Source organism: Sinocyclocheilus rhinocerous, unplaced genomic scaffold, assembly GCF_001515625.1.
Source record: "Sinocyclocheilus rhinocerous isolate Xijiao unplaced genomic scaffold, SAMN03320098_v1.1 scaffold541, whole genome shotgun sequence".
NCBI lineage: Eukaryota > Metazoa > Chordata > Actinopteri > Cypriniformes > Cyprinidae > Sinocyclocheilus > Sinocyclocheilus rhinocerous.
In genome coordinates this window covers 654,742-667,853 of record NW_015658519.1, presented here as the reverse complement: position 1 = coordinate 667,853, position 13,112 = coordinate 654,742, and the positions used below count along the sequence as shown (strand labels likewise).

At 37.4% G+C, this 13,112-nt stretch overlaps 2 protein-coding genes across 2 annotated transcripts; one reads left to right on the top strand and one right to left on the bottom strand.

Moving 5' to 3' along the window:
- Positions 1-64: 64 nt before the first annotated feature.
- Positions 65-5,208, top strand: LOC107722612 (E3 ubiquitin-protein ligase MSL2-like). Its single transcript, XM_016531042.1, has 2 exons — positions 65-1,048; positions 2,188-5,208. Exons 1-2 carry the CDS (start codon positions 907-909, stop codon positions 3,666-3,668), a joined length of 1,623 nt encoding a protein of 540 aa, XP_016386528.1. The 5' UTR covers positions 65-906; the 3' UTR covers positions 3,669-5,208.
- A 2,092-nt stretch (positions 5,209-7,300) lies between these two features.
- On the bottom strand, positions 7,301-10,980 carry LOC107722613 (neutral cholesterol ester hydrolase 1-like). Its single transcript, XM_016531043.1, has 5 exons — positions 10,805-10,980; positions 9,998-10,223; positions 9,818-9,887; positions 9,563-9,734; positions 7,301-8,094 (listed from the first exon to the last, which is right to left on the bottom strand). The coding sequence occupies exons 1-5, from the start codon at positions 10,943-10,945 to the stop codon at positions 7,477-7,479; spliced, it is 1,227 nt and encodes a 408-aa protein (XP_016386529.1). The 5' UTR covers positions 10,946-10,980; the 3' UTR covers positions 7,301-7,476.
- Between the last annotated feature and the right edge of the window lie 2,132 nt (positions 10,981-13,112).

Sequence of the window (13,112 nt, the reverse complement as noted above, 5' to 3'; positions counted from 1 at the left end):
CTCGCAGTAGCGTGTGGTTAATACACTCAGGCACTAGGGGGCAGTAATCACTGGAGGCCGCGTGTAATTCCAGGCGCTCTTTTAAGCTTGTTTGGTATTGTTCCTCAGGATGCAAAACTTAACAGAGAGGAATAATAAGCAACGAAACTGGCTCTTAGCATAGGCTAATGTATGTAAATATTTTGTAGCGTAGCGAACTCAGTTGAACGCTACATAAACATATCACTCAAATGGGAGTTTGTCGCACTAGTTGAGGAGAGAAAAGCGCTCTTATTCAACAACACGAAGAAAAGTGCAGACAATATTAGCTAGCTAGCGAACTAGCAACCAGTCGAATTGTGATTTGTTCAGTTAAACTTTAAAAAACAACCGCTATGCTGGACTATTTCAAGATTTTTACTTTTTGTTCGACTCAGTTTTTTCTGTTTTTCCATTTCGTGTTTGTGGATCGTTTATACACAGAGCTCGCGCCACCGACAGTAACGTTAATGTTACAGCTCGAGGCCTGTTGTGTCTCTCACTAAAATGCTGTTTATCGTTCAGTCCTTCGTGTCTGTGCGCTTTATCACAAAAGCTCTTTCTACTGAGGCATTTGGGATCTGACACGCATGGAAAGCAGACTCTAGTCTGTGTTACATCGCCTACACCAGCTTATTATCACCGGACTGACCGTCTGGAGGATCTTCACAATATCCAGCAAAGCGTTGACATGTTAACAAGCAGACGACTCAAAGCCGCTCATCTGCTTGCGAGTCATGTCAAATTACACTCTTTGTTTGAGGCGTTGGGTGAAGCCTGGTTGATTGTGTTCTCACAGTTATCGTGTATTGGGGGTCTGAGCAAGACTCGCTGTCAGTAGCCGATCAGCCCGCTTCTCTCGTCCTGCCGTTGACTGATCTCACTGAGATGAACCCGGTGAACGCCACCGCGCTGTACGTATCGGCGTGCCGCTCTCTTCTGCTGTGCGACCCGAAGGACCCGGACACATACGGAGGGCTGTTTAACGTCCTGCCTTTCTTTAGAGACTCCCTATCCTGCTTGGTGTGCGGTAAGTGCTTTTATGTACCAGAGGCCGTGCTATGTTTAGAATATAGTCACACGATTTAATTTGCGTTAATATAATAAGCAACACGCGTATATGTTCTCAGTACAGCACAGCCTCGAGTGTCTTATTGCTTTTATTACTTCTTAATAAAATATTGAGCACAGTTTTTCATTTAAACGTAATTTTATTAAGCAAATTACTGAGTTGCTTGTAGTGCCGTCCAACGATTAATCGTGTTTAATCGCATCCAAAATAAAAGTTTTTGTTTACGTAATATATGTTGTGTATATTTATTATGTATATATAAATGCACACACATGCATTTATATATTTATATATATATATATATATATATAAATACGTTGTTTATATATTAATTATGTTTATATGTAATATAAATTATATGAATATAAATATATACATGTAATTATTTTAAAGATATATACTGTATGTGTACTGTATACTGTACACAACACACACATATAATATGTAAACAAAAACCTTTATTTTAGATGCGATTAATCGCGATGAATCGTTTGACAGCACTAGTTGCTACACAACATCAACAAAACGATCTTCGCTTTGCAGTGATATGGCGAAACACTGTATCAACCAATCAGCATTCAGGACCGGTACTATCTGCTACAACAGTGCCTGCCCACTTTTCAGCAGCTTTGGTCCTGCAAGTATTTTTCCCGTACTGATTTTTAACAAATCTTCGTTTGAGTTATGAATCAAACCAACCAGCTACAACATTTGGTTTGAAGAAAAGATTATTTGAAAATCGGACTACAATCCCATGAAGCATTGATATAATTGATATAGTGATTAAATAAAAACGATGGAAAAATATAAAACTGATTTAAAGATGATTATATATTAAGAAACTATTTTTTAAATAGTCATATTATGCATACAAATATATTAAGACGTTTGAGAGCATAGGGATAGTAGCACCCAGTATGTCTGTTTTTAATGGTTTATAAGTTGTTAAAATAATTTTTTCTTTGGAGAAAATTAATAGGATTTTTTTTTTTACTTCCAAAACTTGACTGTTGCACTCTATAGAACTAAATATACTAAGATGTTATTTAGCTATGCATAATTGCTGTAAATTAATCTATTGTTTACTTTTTATGTAGGGAATTTGCTTCAGGATCCAGTTGCACCAAAAAATTCCTCCTGCCAGCACTATGTTTGTAAGGGTTGTAAAGGCAAGAAAATGTTATTGAAACCATCATGCAGCTGGTGTAAAGACTATGAGCAATTTGAGGAGAATAAACAGCTCCAGATTCTGATCGACTGCTACAGGAATCTCTGCGAGTGTGTCTCGGTGTGCGTCACAACAGAGCAGAGTGCCTCGGGGGTCAAGGGTTACCCTGAGGTCATGAAGATGCTGGAGGAGGTGTTGGGGGTGAGTCAGGAACAAGAAGACCTCAGTCCTGTCAAAGACACTTTAGATGTTCCTAATCTCAAAACAGAGACTGACTCCTCACAAAACTCTACTGATGTCAACTTGACTGACTCGGACAAACCCTCTGAGCAGATCCCAGCTGAACTAGAGACCCCTGAGCCTGTCACTACTGACAGACCTCAGAAATCTGACTCAGAACTACACATGGGTACTGTCACTGTTAACGTAAAGTGCAAAGTTAGTCAAGAGACAAGCGCCGAATTGGTGCAACTCAGTGCGGAGAGCACAAGCGTCCAGGAGGACCTTAAACCTGACATTACGAGCAAGGAGGTGTCGTGGGGACAGACTAAATCAACACCCGAGCCGTGTCAGAACTCATTACAGTCCCAAACCAGCGGCGCCCTTGCGCCAGGACACCCACCACAACCTCAGACGGGCCTAACGTGCCTCGCCACAGCCCACAGAAAAGTGCGCCTGAGCCGAAAGCGTTCTCGCTCTGAAAGCGACAGCGAGATGCTCCAACCTCTGCCCATCACCAGCCTCATCCAGGGGCCATCGGTAGCAGCCACAGCTCCGCCGAAAACCGCATTTGAACCAAAAGCGCCCTCGCCACCTGCTGCCGTGCTCACTAACGGAGGTGTTTTGAAGGTTAATAAGGCTGTGCTGGATTCAACTAAAAATATCCAGATAAACACAGACCTAGGTAATAAGAAAGTTCAGGTGAAGTCTAAAGTGGCCGTCCCGAAGGCAAAGGCCAAGGTGAGGGACAGGCTGCTGTCAGCTAGCGTTTTAGCAGGACAACCAGGACAGCCCCCTAAAGTCGTATACAAAAAGACGCAAGAGAAAAAAGGATGCAAGTGTGGACGAGCCACTCAGAATCCAAGTGTCCTTACCTGCAGAGGTCAAAGATGCCCCTGCTACTCCAACCGTAAGGCCTGTTTGGACTGCATCTGCAGGGGCTGCCAGAACTCATACATGGCCAACGGGGAGAAGAAGCTGGAGGCTTTCGCCGTGCCCGAAAAAGCCCTGGAGCAAACCAGACTCACTCTCGGAATCAACCTCACCAGTATTTCTGTCAGAAACGCTGGCACGAACACTGCAGGAGTTCTCAGTCTGTCCGCAGGCTCCCCGATGGCCTCTTTCCTCACGTCCAGCGCAGACGAGGACCAGAGTTTTGAAGATGCTCTCGAGATGCATTTCGACTGTTGATAGCTGTCCTGCTACTGATCTCTCTCTCTCTCAGCCGTGATCAATTCCCGGTTTATGTCGAACAGAAATTGTTTGCCAAAACTCTTGTCTGTAGTTTTCATGTCCAACCTCTCCCATCACACACAAACACACACTGCTGTAATGGAAAGTTACTGTGAAGCTGAGTGTTATGGCATATTTTGTTTTTATTTTGAAGGAACTGTTCGCTTCTGTGTGGCTGTTTTATTCACAATGAACTTAGGATCTGATAAATGACTGTTGTTTTTCTTTAAATATTCAATGACCCAAACCTTAAAATGAGTTTTGCAGGTATTTGTGTGATACGTTTTGTTGGGTAACACGTATAGCTCATTATAAGCTGTCCCAAAGCAGTGATTAATGTGTTTACATTCTGTGGTGAAATATTTTTAAATATATATGAATATATTGCTTCTAAACATTCATCGGAGGTAAAATTATATACAGCTATCTGCAATGCCTGTTTAACGTCAGATAAAATCACAATTAACTAATGGTGGAAAATGTAGCACTTAGTCCCAATAGTGTTAATGGGTTTTAGACACCTGTCCTGGTTGCTATAGTGGTCACTTCCTGCGTCACCTCTTGGGTGTCCGGCCAAGATATTGAGTTATTCTATTATTATTTTTTTTAAATAGGTGGAATAGGTTCCTTATAGAATAGGTTCCTTATTTTTCTAAATGGAAAATAGTGCCGTGTCACTTTTTATTTGTCATGTTCCAGCTTTGAAAGAAAGACATTTCAATTCCATGTTTGTCGGCGGTTTTGTAAGGATGATGAAGCACAAATATGTCACAAAAGCTATGTTTCTCCAACTTTGAAAGTTGCTGATTCATTATATCCTCACTATTGTTCATTTTTAGTTCAGACTGAGCTGACTGTTTCATCAGTCCAGTATCTAGAAAGATTTCTCAAACAAGTGAATGTAAGAGTGTTCAGTGTGTTGCCTGAGAATGTATTCATGGCAGTGATATTTTTAAAGCAATATGAGAATCAAAATGTTAGATCTTATAAACCCTTTCCCCACACAAAGTCATCATATTTGTTTTGATGCAAACTGTAAACGAGTATTTCAAGATATTATGTTCTTTGAATGTTTGCCTGAGCACCTTTTAGCACCCATTCATGCCTCTTTACTCTGATCCTGATTAGTTGTGTTGTGATTCCTGTTCTAGGGACCAAAACTAGAAATATGTGTTGAGAAAGGTCAGTGAAAGTGTTTACTGTTACACTGCGTGTTTCATGTCTTATGTAATGAAGCAGGGTAGACAGTGTGCTTCATCCGTATCCTTAAATATGCTTGAAAACTCTTTATCAGTAGGGCTTTGACCAAATATTGAAAAATCTTCTAGTTAAGTCTTGGATCCTAGTGGGATATTGTGTTGTATTTTCAAATCGTATAGTTTGGTAGCGTTGTTTTATTGCTCTCTTTGCTTTTCAGTGGTCATTACTTGAACTCAGATTTCAGTTTCTTGATTTTTGAATTACTGGAGAACCTCTTATTATTGCTGGTTTATTCACTGCCACAATGAAATAATGAAAATAGCAGAAAGCAACAAAAAATAAATTATAGTTTTTTATTTCTTGTTTTTCAAAACAGTGTGTTGCGTCATGTGTTGTGTGTGTGTTTTGTATAATACAGCGCAAATATGATTAATAAGACCGTACATATTCAGGCTTAACCGCTAGAGGGCAACAGTGTTACACCATATTAATAGCTGTACTGTACTTGTCATTCAAACATCAAAATGCAAATATTTGGCTTTAACCCTTGTATTATGTTCGATTTCTGGGTACGATTTTGATGGAGCGGGTCATTCAATGCAATTCCCTAAAAATCACATTATTAAAAACACGAAGGAATCAGATATGAAAGGGACCATTTTAATATAAGTATTTGTCACACGGTGCAAACAATTGATATCAAAAAGTATGATTGTTAAAAATGTGTTTAACCACATTTTTTAACTCCCGTCACCGTCCCGCTGGCAGACGTTTACTTCTATATTACTATAGTATATATACTACTATTACAGTTAAATCTTAATCTAATTATGAGGTCTAAGACTCCTAAATAGATATTTTACCACTGTTTTTTTGTTACAACATTTATGATGGCTACGCCCCTGCCTTTTTACCTATCACATGTTTTAGTAATCATCATAAATTATATATCATTTGAAAGCTTTTAACCTCAAAATTCATCCTGTGAAAACAATTTTGAAATTGGACATTGCGTTATCATGGAAATGGTACATTAAAATATTTTAGCAGGTTCCTCCCCCTTAGTGGGGGGTGTCATTTTACAAAATGTATAACGGCCTTTTAGAATCAAAACTTTTTATAATCTTGGCAAAATACATATCGTTGGAAAGGTCTGAGCCTCAAGATTCCATATTTTGTGATAGAGGTAATATTGAGATAGAAATGTATACATTTGTGACAGAAAATCTTATAATAGACATGTTCATGGCCCTAAATGAGGAAAAATTTCTGAAAGAAAAAGATGTTAAATATAGTATTTCATATACATTGAAAATAGAAATGATAGCTAACTTTTACCATCCAAGTCTGAGAAAGTCTTATTCAGTACTGAAAATGAGGAAAAGCACATTTTTTCCCTTTCCAGGGTAGTAAAACACCAACATAACAACATATACCTAAGACATATATTTAATTTGGATCTGTACAGTTGCCTTAAAACAACAAAAAAAGTGGGTCAAATTGACCCGCAAACATCAAAATCGTAACAAATGTATGTGCGCGCTCTTCAAAACACATCAGTGTATCCTCACTTTGCATGCATGTTCATGGCCCTAAATGAGAAAAAGTCACAAAATATCAAGAATAAAATCATAGGTTAACTGGTATTTCCGACAGCTCAAATATCAGAATGGGTTAAATTGAACATAATACAAGGGTTAAAGACAATTTCATAATTTAAATGGGAATGATTAGCCTACAGCTATTAATCTTACAATTACTGAAAAGTTGATCGTTCTTGCATCACAATATTTGCATTTTGATTTTTTGATCATATATCATTTTGATATATGAATGTAGGACCTTAATTATCCAAAAGAAACGGAACTTATTTGCTTCCAACTTTTGTCATAAAACACTCTATTGTGTTTATGAAAGGAACATAAAACAGTCAATCTAAAGGCTGTTGTTTTAAGTGTGGTTCAAAAGTGCGAGAAGATTTGAAATGCCAAAAAATGTTGTATTGTTTTTTTCTAGAATAACTAGGCATAGAGTTTTTTTTTTTTTTTTTTTTACTTTTATTGCAGCTTCAATACATGTTCCAACTTTATTCACAGTAGGAATATGATCAAATTCATTTCAGGTCTTTGGAGTGAAAGTCTAACACAATTGAAATGCATGCTGATATGAGTTCTGTTTTTTGTTAATGCAGTAGGTGTTAGTAACGACAAGCACAAAAACAACTTTAGCATAATTTGAATCGACAAGAATCTTACAATCACTTTAACTGCTGAATATAACGTGTGCATATACTTGTGTATGTTAATGGAGTCTGAACCGAGTATCCGTTCAAGAGAAATTCCTTTGTGGTTCTTCTAATTCCTCATTTGGTTCTTAGTAAATTAGTTTGAAAAAATACACATAAATGTGTTAGTCATTATTTGAAATCCATAATACAGTTCTTTTAAAATAGCAGAACATCAAATACTTCGTTTCTTCACTCGATGTACAATATAAATCCTCTGTTGTGTTGCAAAAGATTGCATCACAATGTGTGAAATCCCTAATAGACACATTTGAAATATAACTACAAATGTTCGTCAAGCCAAGCGATATAATTGTGCACTGCCCTTATTCCCACAGAGAAGTAGCAGGGCCAGAAAGCAAAGCTCACACAGCCATGAAAACCATCTTCGTAATGTTCGTTAGTGACAGAGACCCCTGCCAGCTCCAGCCTGCGGGCATACATCATCCCATCATCCCTCAAAACATCATGCTCACCGGTCATAATGTAAGCACGCGGCACCATACGCAAAACCTTGTCCTCTGCCAGTAACGGAGCAGCTCTGGCATCCAGTAACGCTGGTATATCCTTTAAGATACCTGGAGAGCCTATCACTGGAAACACAGGCTTATAATTTTTTATCAGTCGTTTGGGGAGGAGAGTGGTCCAGTCCAGCTTTGAATGGGTCAAGGACATCAGGTTTTGGTCTTGGGCTGTGTGGTTGTTTATCATAAGGGAGTGCACAAGGTCAAGGTCGGCACCTAGGTACTCCAACCAGAAACGGGCCATTAGCCTGCGATACAGGATGGGAACATTGTGGTTCTGCTGATAGGAAGCTGTGTTGAAGTCTAGCGCCTGAAGCACTGGGTAAACCAAGACCTGCAGTTTGAATTTCACAGTAGTAGTGTTGTCTATTCCAATCTAGTGAGAGAGAAAAAAAAAAGTTGATTAACATAACCACATCTCACTAACTACATTTTAAGACTAGGTTAAGGCTCCAACAGATCAAGGTTCATGCAAAAATTATATAATATTTTAATCTTATATTTTTAAAAACTGTATAAATATTTTATATGTAGCCCATTTCCACCACAAAAGACAAAAAAAAACAAACATAAAATGTCAAAATTAAGAGCTATAGTAATAATTATATCATAAAAGGTCAATTATGAGATACTGTTGATAATATGAGATCTAAATTATTAGATGTACCAAAAAAAGGCAATTATGAGATAAAAAGTTACAATCATAACAAAAAGTCTAAATTATTAGATGTTGAAATTATGAGATAAAAGGTTGAAATGTACCAAAAAAAAAGGCAATTATGAGATAAAAAGTTACAATCATAACAAAAAGTCTAAATTATTAGATGTACCAAAAAAAAGGCAATTATGAGATAAAAAGTTACAATCATAACAAAAAGTCTAAATTATTAGATTATAAGAAAGGCTCCAACAGATCAAGGTTCATGCAAAAATTATATAATATTTTAATCTTATATTTTTAAAAACTGTATAAATATTTTATATGTAGCCAATTTCCACCACAAAAGACAAAAAAAAACAACATAAAATGTCAAAATTAAGAGCTATAGTAATAATTATATCATAAAAGGTCAATTATGATACTATGTTGAAATTATGAGATAAAAGGTTGAAATGTACCCAAAAAAAGGCAATTATGAGATAAAAAGCTACAATCATAACAAAAAGTCTAAATTATTAGATATAAAGTCTAATCATGACATGAAATCGAAATTATGAGTTACTAGGTCAATTATGAGATAAGGTTGACATTATGAGATATTGACATAATTATGAGACAAACGTAAAAAAAATTACATGTAATTTGACTTTTTATCTCATAATTGTAACAAATGTATGTTAAGATTTTTAATGCATAGTGATTAAGTTCTGAATAAATCTTTGCTTTGAGTTGGATCTTTCTAATAAATCTAAATACCAATTTTTTCACTGATCTATTTTTTAATGATCATGTCACAGTGGTTAACAGATTGAATCATTTTCTACGCAAAGCTGTCTTATGGCTTTGGATGTCATGGAATGAAGCACACAAACATTGAGTACTGTTATGATATTTGAGGTGTTTTTGCAGATTTTGAAGCTTAAAGCTCCAGTCCCTATTCATTGTATTTGCATGAAGAGAGTGTACAGAACTATTCTTTAAACTTCCTTTTGTGCTCCACAAAAGAAATACAATTATACAGGTTTGAAACAACATGAGGGTGAGTAAATCTCGACAGAATTATCATTTTTAGGAGAACCATCTCTTTAACAAAATATGACCTTAAAAGACACATGTGATGAAAGGATATTACAATATTACATCATAAGGGATCAAGTAATTGAGTAATAAAGCAGAAGTGTACCCGCTGAGCCACTGCGGCGGCCAGGTTTCCTCCAGCACTGTCTCCACACACTGCTACTCGCTCTGGATCGACCGAATACTTCTCCAGCACTTCTGGCCTCAGGAAATGCTTAGCGGCCCTCACACACTCGTCATACTGCACTGGGAAGTGCACATCAGGAGCCATGCGATAACTGCACAAAATCAACCCTCAGCAAGACTGATCAAAACCACAGATGAATTTTCTCTTCCCATTCGAATAAAAGTATAAACTCACTCCACAGTCACAACCACTGCGTCCAGATCAGCTGCCATCTGTCTGCAGAGACTGTCATATGACCCCAACTCTGATGGCAGATAAAGCAGTCACATGAAAACACAACTCACGCATAATCCAATGAATATTCATCAAGAAATATATATATATAATGATTCATAAGGAAACCCTTGGACATACTTGGAGCGCCCAAGGCCCATCCACCTCCATGGATGAACATAACTGATCTCCTCAGCTTTCCGTCCTTTCCAGGAGGCTGGTATACACGTACATGGACTCCATCAAACAGGATATCTTCAATCTGGATCTCTTGGTTTGTGATCGGCACCAGACTCTCAAAACTGACAATGGCAGAGTTGATAACGTAGACTCTATGGCTCAAACCCAGTGAGTGAGCAACATCTCCCTACAAAACAACAGGGTCAGTAATCAGTGAACTAACCGTTCCCCTCATTATGGTTTTGAAACGCAGTTTGCATGATATGTTTTGGTACATTCACAAGGAGAACAAATGTCAAGGCATTGAAAAAGAGAGAAAAGTTCATGAAGGCAGTGAATAGGGAACATTTCATCCTGCCCTTGGGTATTATCTATTGTGTTGCCAAGTTGGACAAAGTTCATCCGAACAGGCAAATCAAGGTCATTCTTTAACACATCTCTTCAAAAACAGATGGTCCTCTATTAATATCTAATAATGGATGTTGTCTGTCAGGTTTTATGTTGTTTTTTCAATGTAATTTTATTAGCTCTGGTCAGATTTTATGTACTAAATGTAACAATAAGTTAAGTTTCACTTAAGTTTAATGACAAAACAAATATAAACCTTTATTATTGTTATTTTGATTTTGTTAAAAAGACATATGACCTCCAAGTTAGGAAACATAGCCATGCTATTTCATTTTAAAATAGAATATAAAAACTTTCCAGCCAATCAAAATCATCCTTTTTTCAATTCACCTGGTGTACTGTTTGTAATGTGCTACTTACCATCATCACAACTCCCCGGAACGTGGCATCCAACACCATCAGTTTCCATGGTTCTGAGATTGTCCTAGGCAATGGGATGTAGATGTAAAAGGCAACAGCTGTTGCTAATAACAAGGTAATACCGCCAAGCAACTTCATCATGAAGTGATGTCTCTCTTCTTTTCTCTCTGCAGCTATTAAGGGGTTAGACAATATGACATTGAGCAATTCTACAAAGATTTTTTTTGAAGTTACTGTTACTTCCTGTGAATTGTCTTATAGTATTCTGGGAAATGTAGTCTTTATTCGTTGTACAGAATCACTGCAAACTGTGCTTACAAAGACAATAGTGTAAGTGTAATACCTTATTTAATGCACATTCATTCTCACTAATGAGGTATGATGAGCAAAGAATTTAGTCAGAATCTACAATTTATATAATTTCATCCTCCAATACAAACTTTGTATTTTTTAAAAGATCAGAAATCTTGTTTAGACCACATTCTTTTATGTAAATGTGTAATATGATCTTTTTCAGTGATATTAGGTGTTTGGTGATTAGTTTTACTCCTTGACCTCAACAGTCATGTCAGATGTACACCACTAGGGGTCATTGTTGTTGTGAGAAAAACCCTCATATGACCACTTACTGTACATCTGAGGATTATAGAACATTTGTTCGGTTAGACATTTAATATGAACAAATATTAATTAACATTAAAACACTGCTGTGAGAAGTCCCGGTCTCACGCAGTACACGTAGCAGGGTGTTTTATAAGATAAATAAATAGAAAAGAAGTAGATAAAATAGAAATAGAATAGAGTGCTATTGTTTAGGGTCAAGTGTAGATGGAAGAGATGTGTCTTTAATATGATCGGATCGAGTTGGAGGGAACAGTTAAGGTAAAAGTCAGTAAAGCTGCATTTCATTACAGTTGACGAAATGGATTGTGTCACAAAAATGACATATTTAGCATATGCCAAGTGAGTAAGGTCTGTGTTTAGCTGAAAACCAGACAGGTTCTAATGGTAGGTTTGAAGTTTACCATAATCTCTCCTCACCACAGTCCATGCATGCAGTGCATATGCGCTGAGCTCTTCTGTCCAAACCATCCCTAGCCATTCAGGATTTTTGTTACTTCTGTGCAGTGATTACTGTAATTGTAAAAAGACTGTGGCTAGCTCAGCGAGGACTGCCAAGTCAGGGGAAAAGAGCAGCAAGCTAGGGTTTCTGCCATACACTGGGCTCTTTGGTCTTCACAACTGTTGTTTATGCATTATCTATCATCCCTCCCCTCTTATTATGAGACAGTTGAGGCTTGCAACTGTTTGCTTTTGTTAAATGACTTTGGTCAGAGTAGAATTGGAAATATCTCCTGAAAAGACGTCAAGGATGGAGTGACGTTGAACCAAAGAACCCATTTCAAACTAAACTCGAAAAAGTTCTCAGTAATCTACAGATAGCACTGCTATAACTTTATGAGACTAATTTTCTTCAGGATAGCTAGCGTATGGCTAGCACTGAAAGTAGATTACTGTTAGCCTATGGCCCAAATAGCCATACTAAATCAAACATTTTCTAAATGAAACCATCTGTGGTGTGAAAATAATTCTAACGAGACCAAAAGTATTATGACTACAGGATTATAGGAGGTTTTAAAGGACTAAAAAGCAGAATGATGCTAAACACATGCTCCCTGGGTTTCAATGGTTCTCACACCACATACTATCAAAAACAAACACTGCTATCTTTCTTTCTCAGAGACATTGTGTCATGTCAGTTATCATTCCTAAATCAGATGTCTAAAGAAAATCAGATTGGTTTAAACTCAAAGGATCAGTGTGCTTACCTCCAACCTCTCAAACACAAAATATCATGAGAAAATTCAGCTGTTACACCTGGACCTATTTCTTGTTTGAGGCCGTCTCACCACTAATCTTCGCTTTTGAAATGACATTTAAGAGACGTCATATCCCCCACAAATGATCATGGGAGTCACTTCTCTGAAGGTGTGGACACATACCAATGACTAACATGAGGTTTACCCTGCTAGAAAAACCAGGTTAAAGTGGTCAAGCTGGTTTCAACCATGGAAACTGATTAGATCAAGGGGTCAGCTTTGCAAAAATGGTCTACCTGCCTTAACCAGGCTGAGCTTGGCTACACCTTGGTTATACCAGCTAATTATAATAAATAACAAACTAGAAGTGAAAATGCCCCTGTTGAAAAAAACAGCATATGCTGGTTAGGTATGTTTTGACGCTGGGATGCTGGTTTAAGCTGGTCCTTTGCTGGTTTATGCTGGTCCTTTGCTGGTTTAAACTGGTC

Coding starts and splice junctions, on each gene's coding strand:
- LOC107722613 (XM_016531043.1), bottom strand. CDS start 10,945: ATGATGAAGTTGCTTGGCGGTATTACCTTGTTATTAGCAACAGCTGTT. Junction 10,224..10,804: donor TCCGGGGAGTTGTGATGATG/GTAAGTAGCACA, acceptor GTTGTTTTGTAG/GGAGATGTTGCTCACTCACT. Junction 9,735..9,817: donor GCAGTGGTTGTGACTGTGGA/GTGAGTTTATAC, acceptor GATTTTGTGCAG/TTATCGCATGGCTCCTGATG.
- LOC107722612 (XM_016531042.1), top strand. CDS start 907: ATGAACCCGGTGAACGCCACCGCGCTGTACGTATCGGCGTGCCGCTCT. Junction 1,049..2,187: donor CCTATCCTGCTTGGTGTGCG/GTAAGTGCTTTT, acceptor CTTTTTATGTAG/GGAATTTGCTTCAGGATCCA.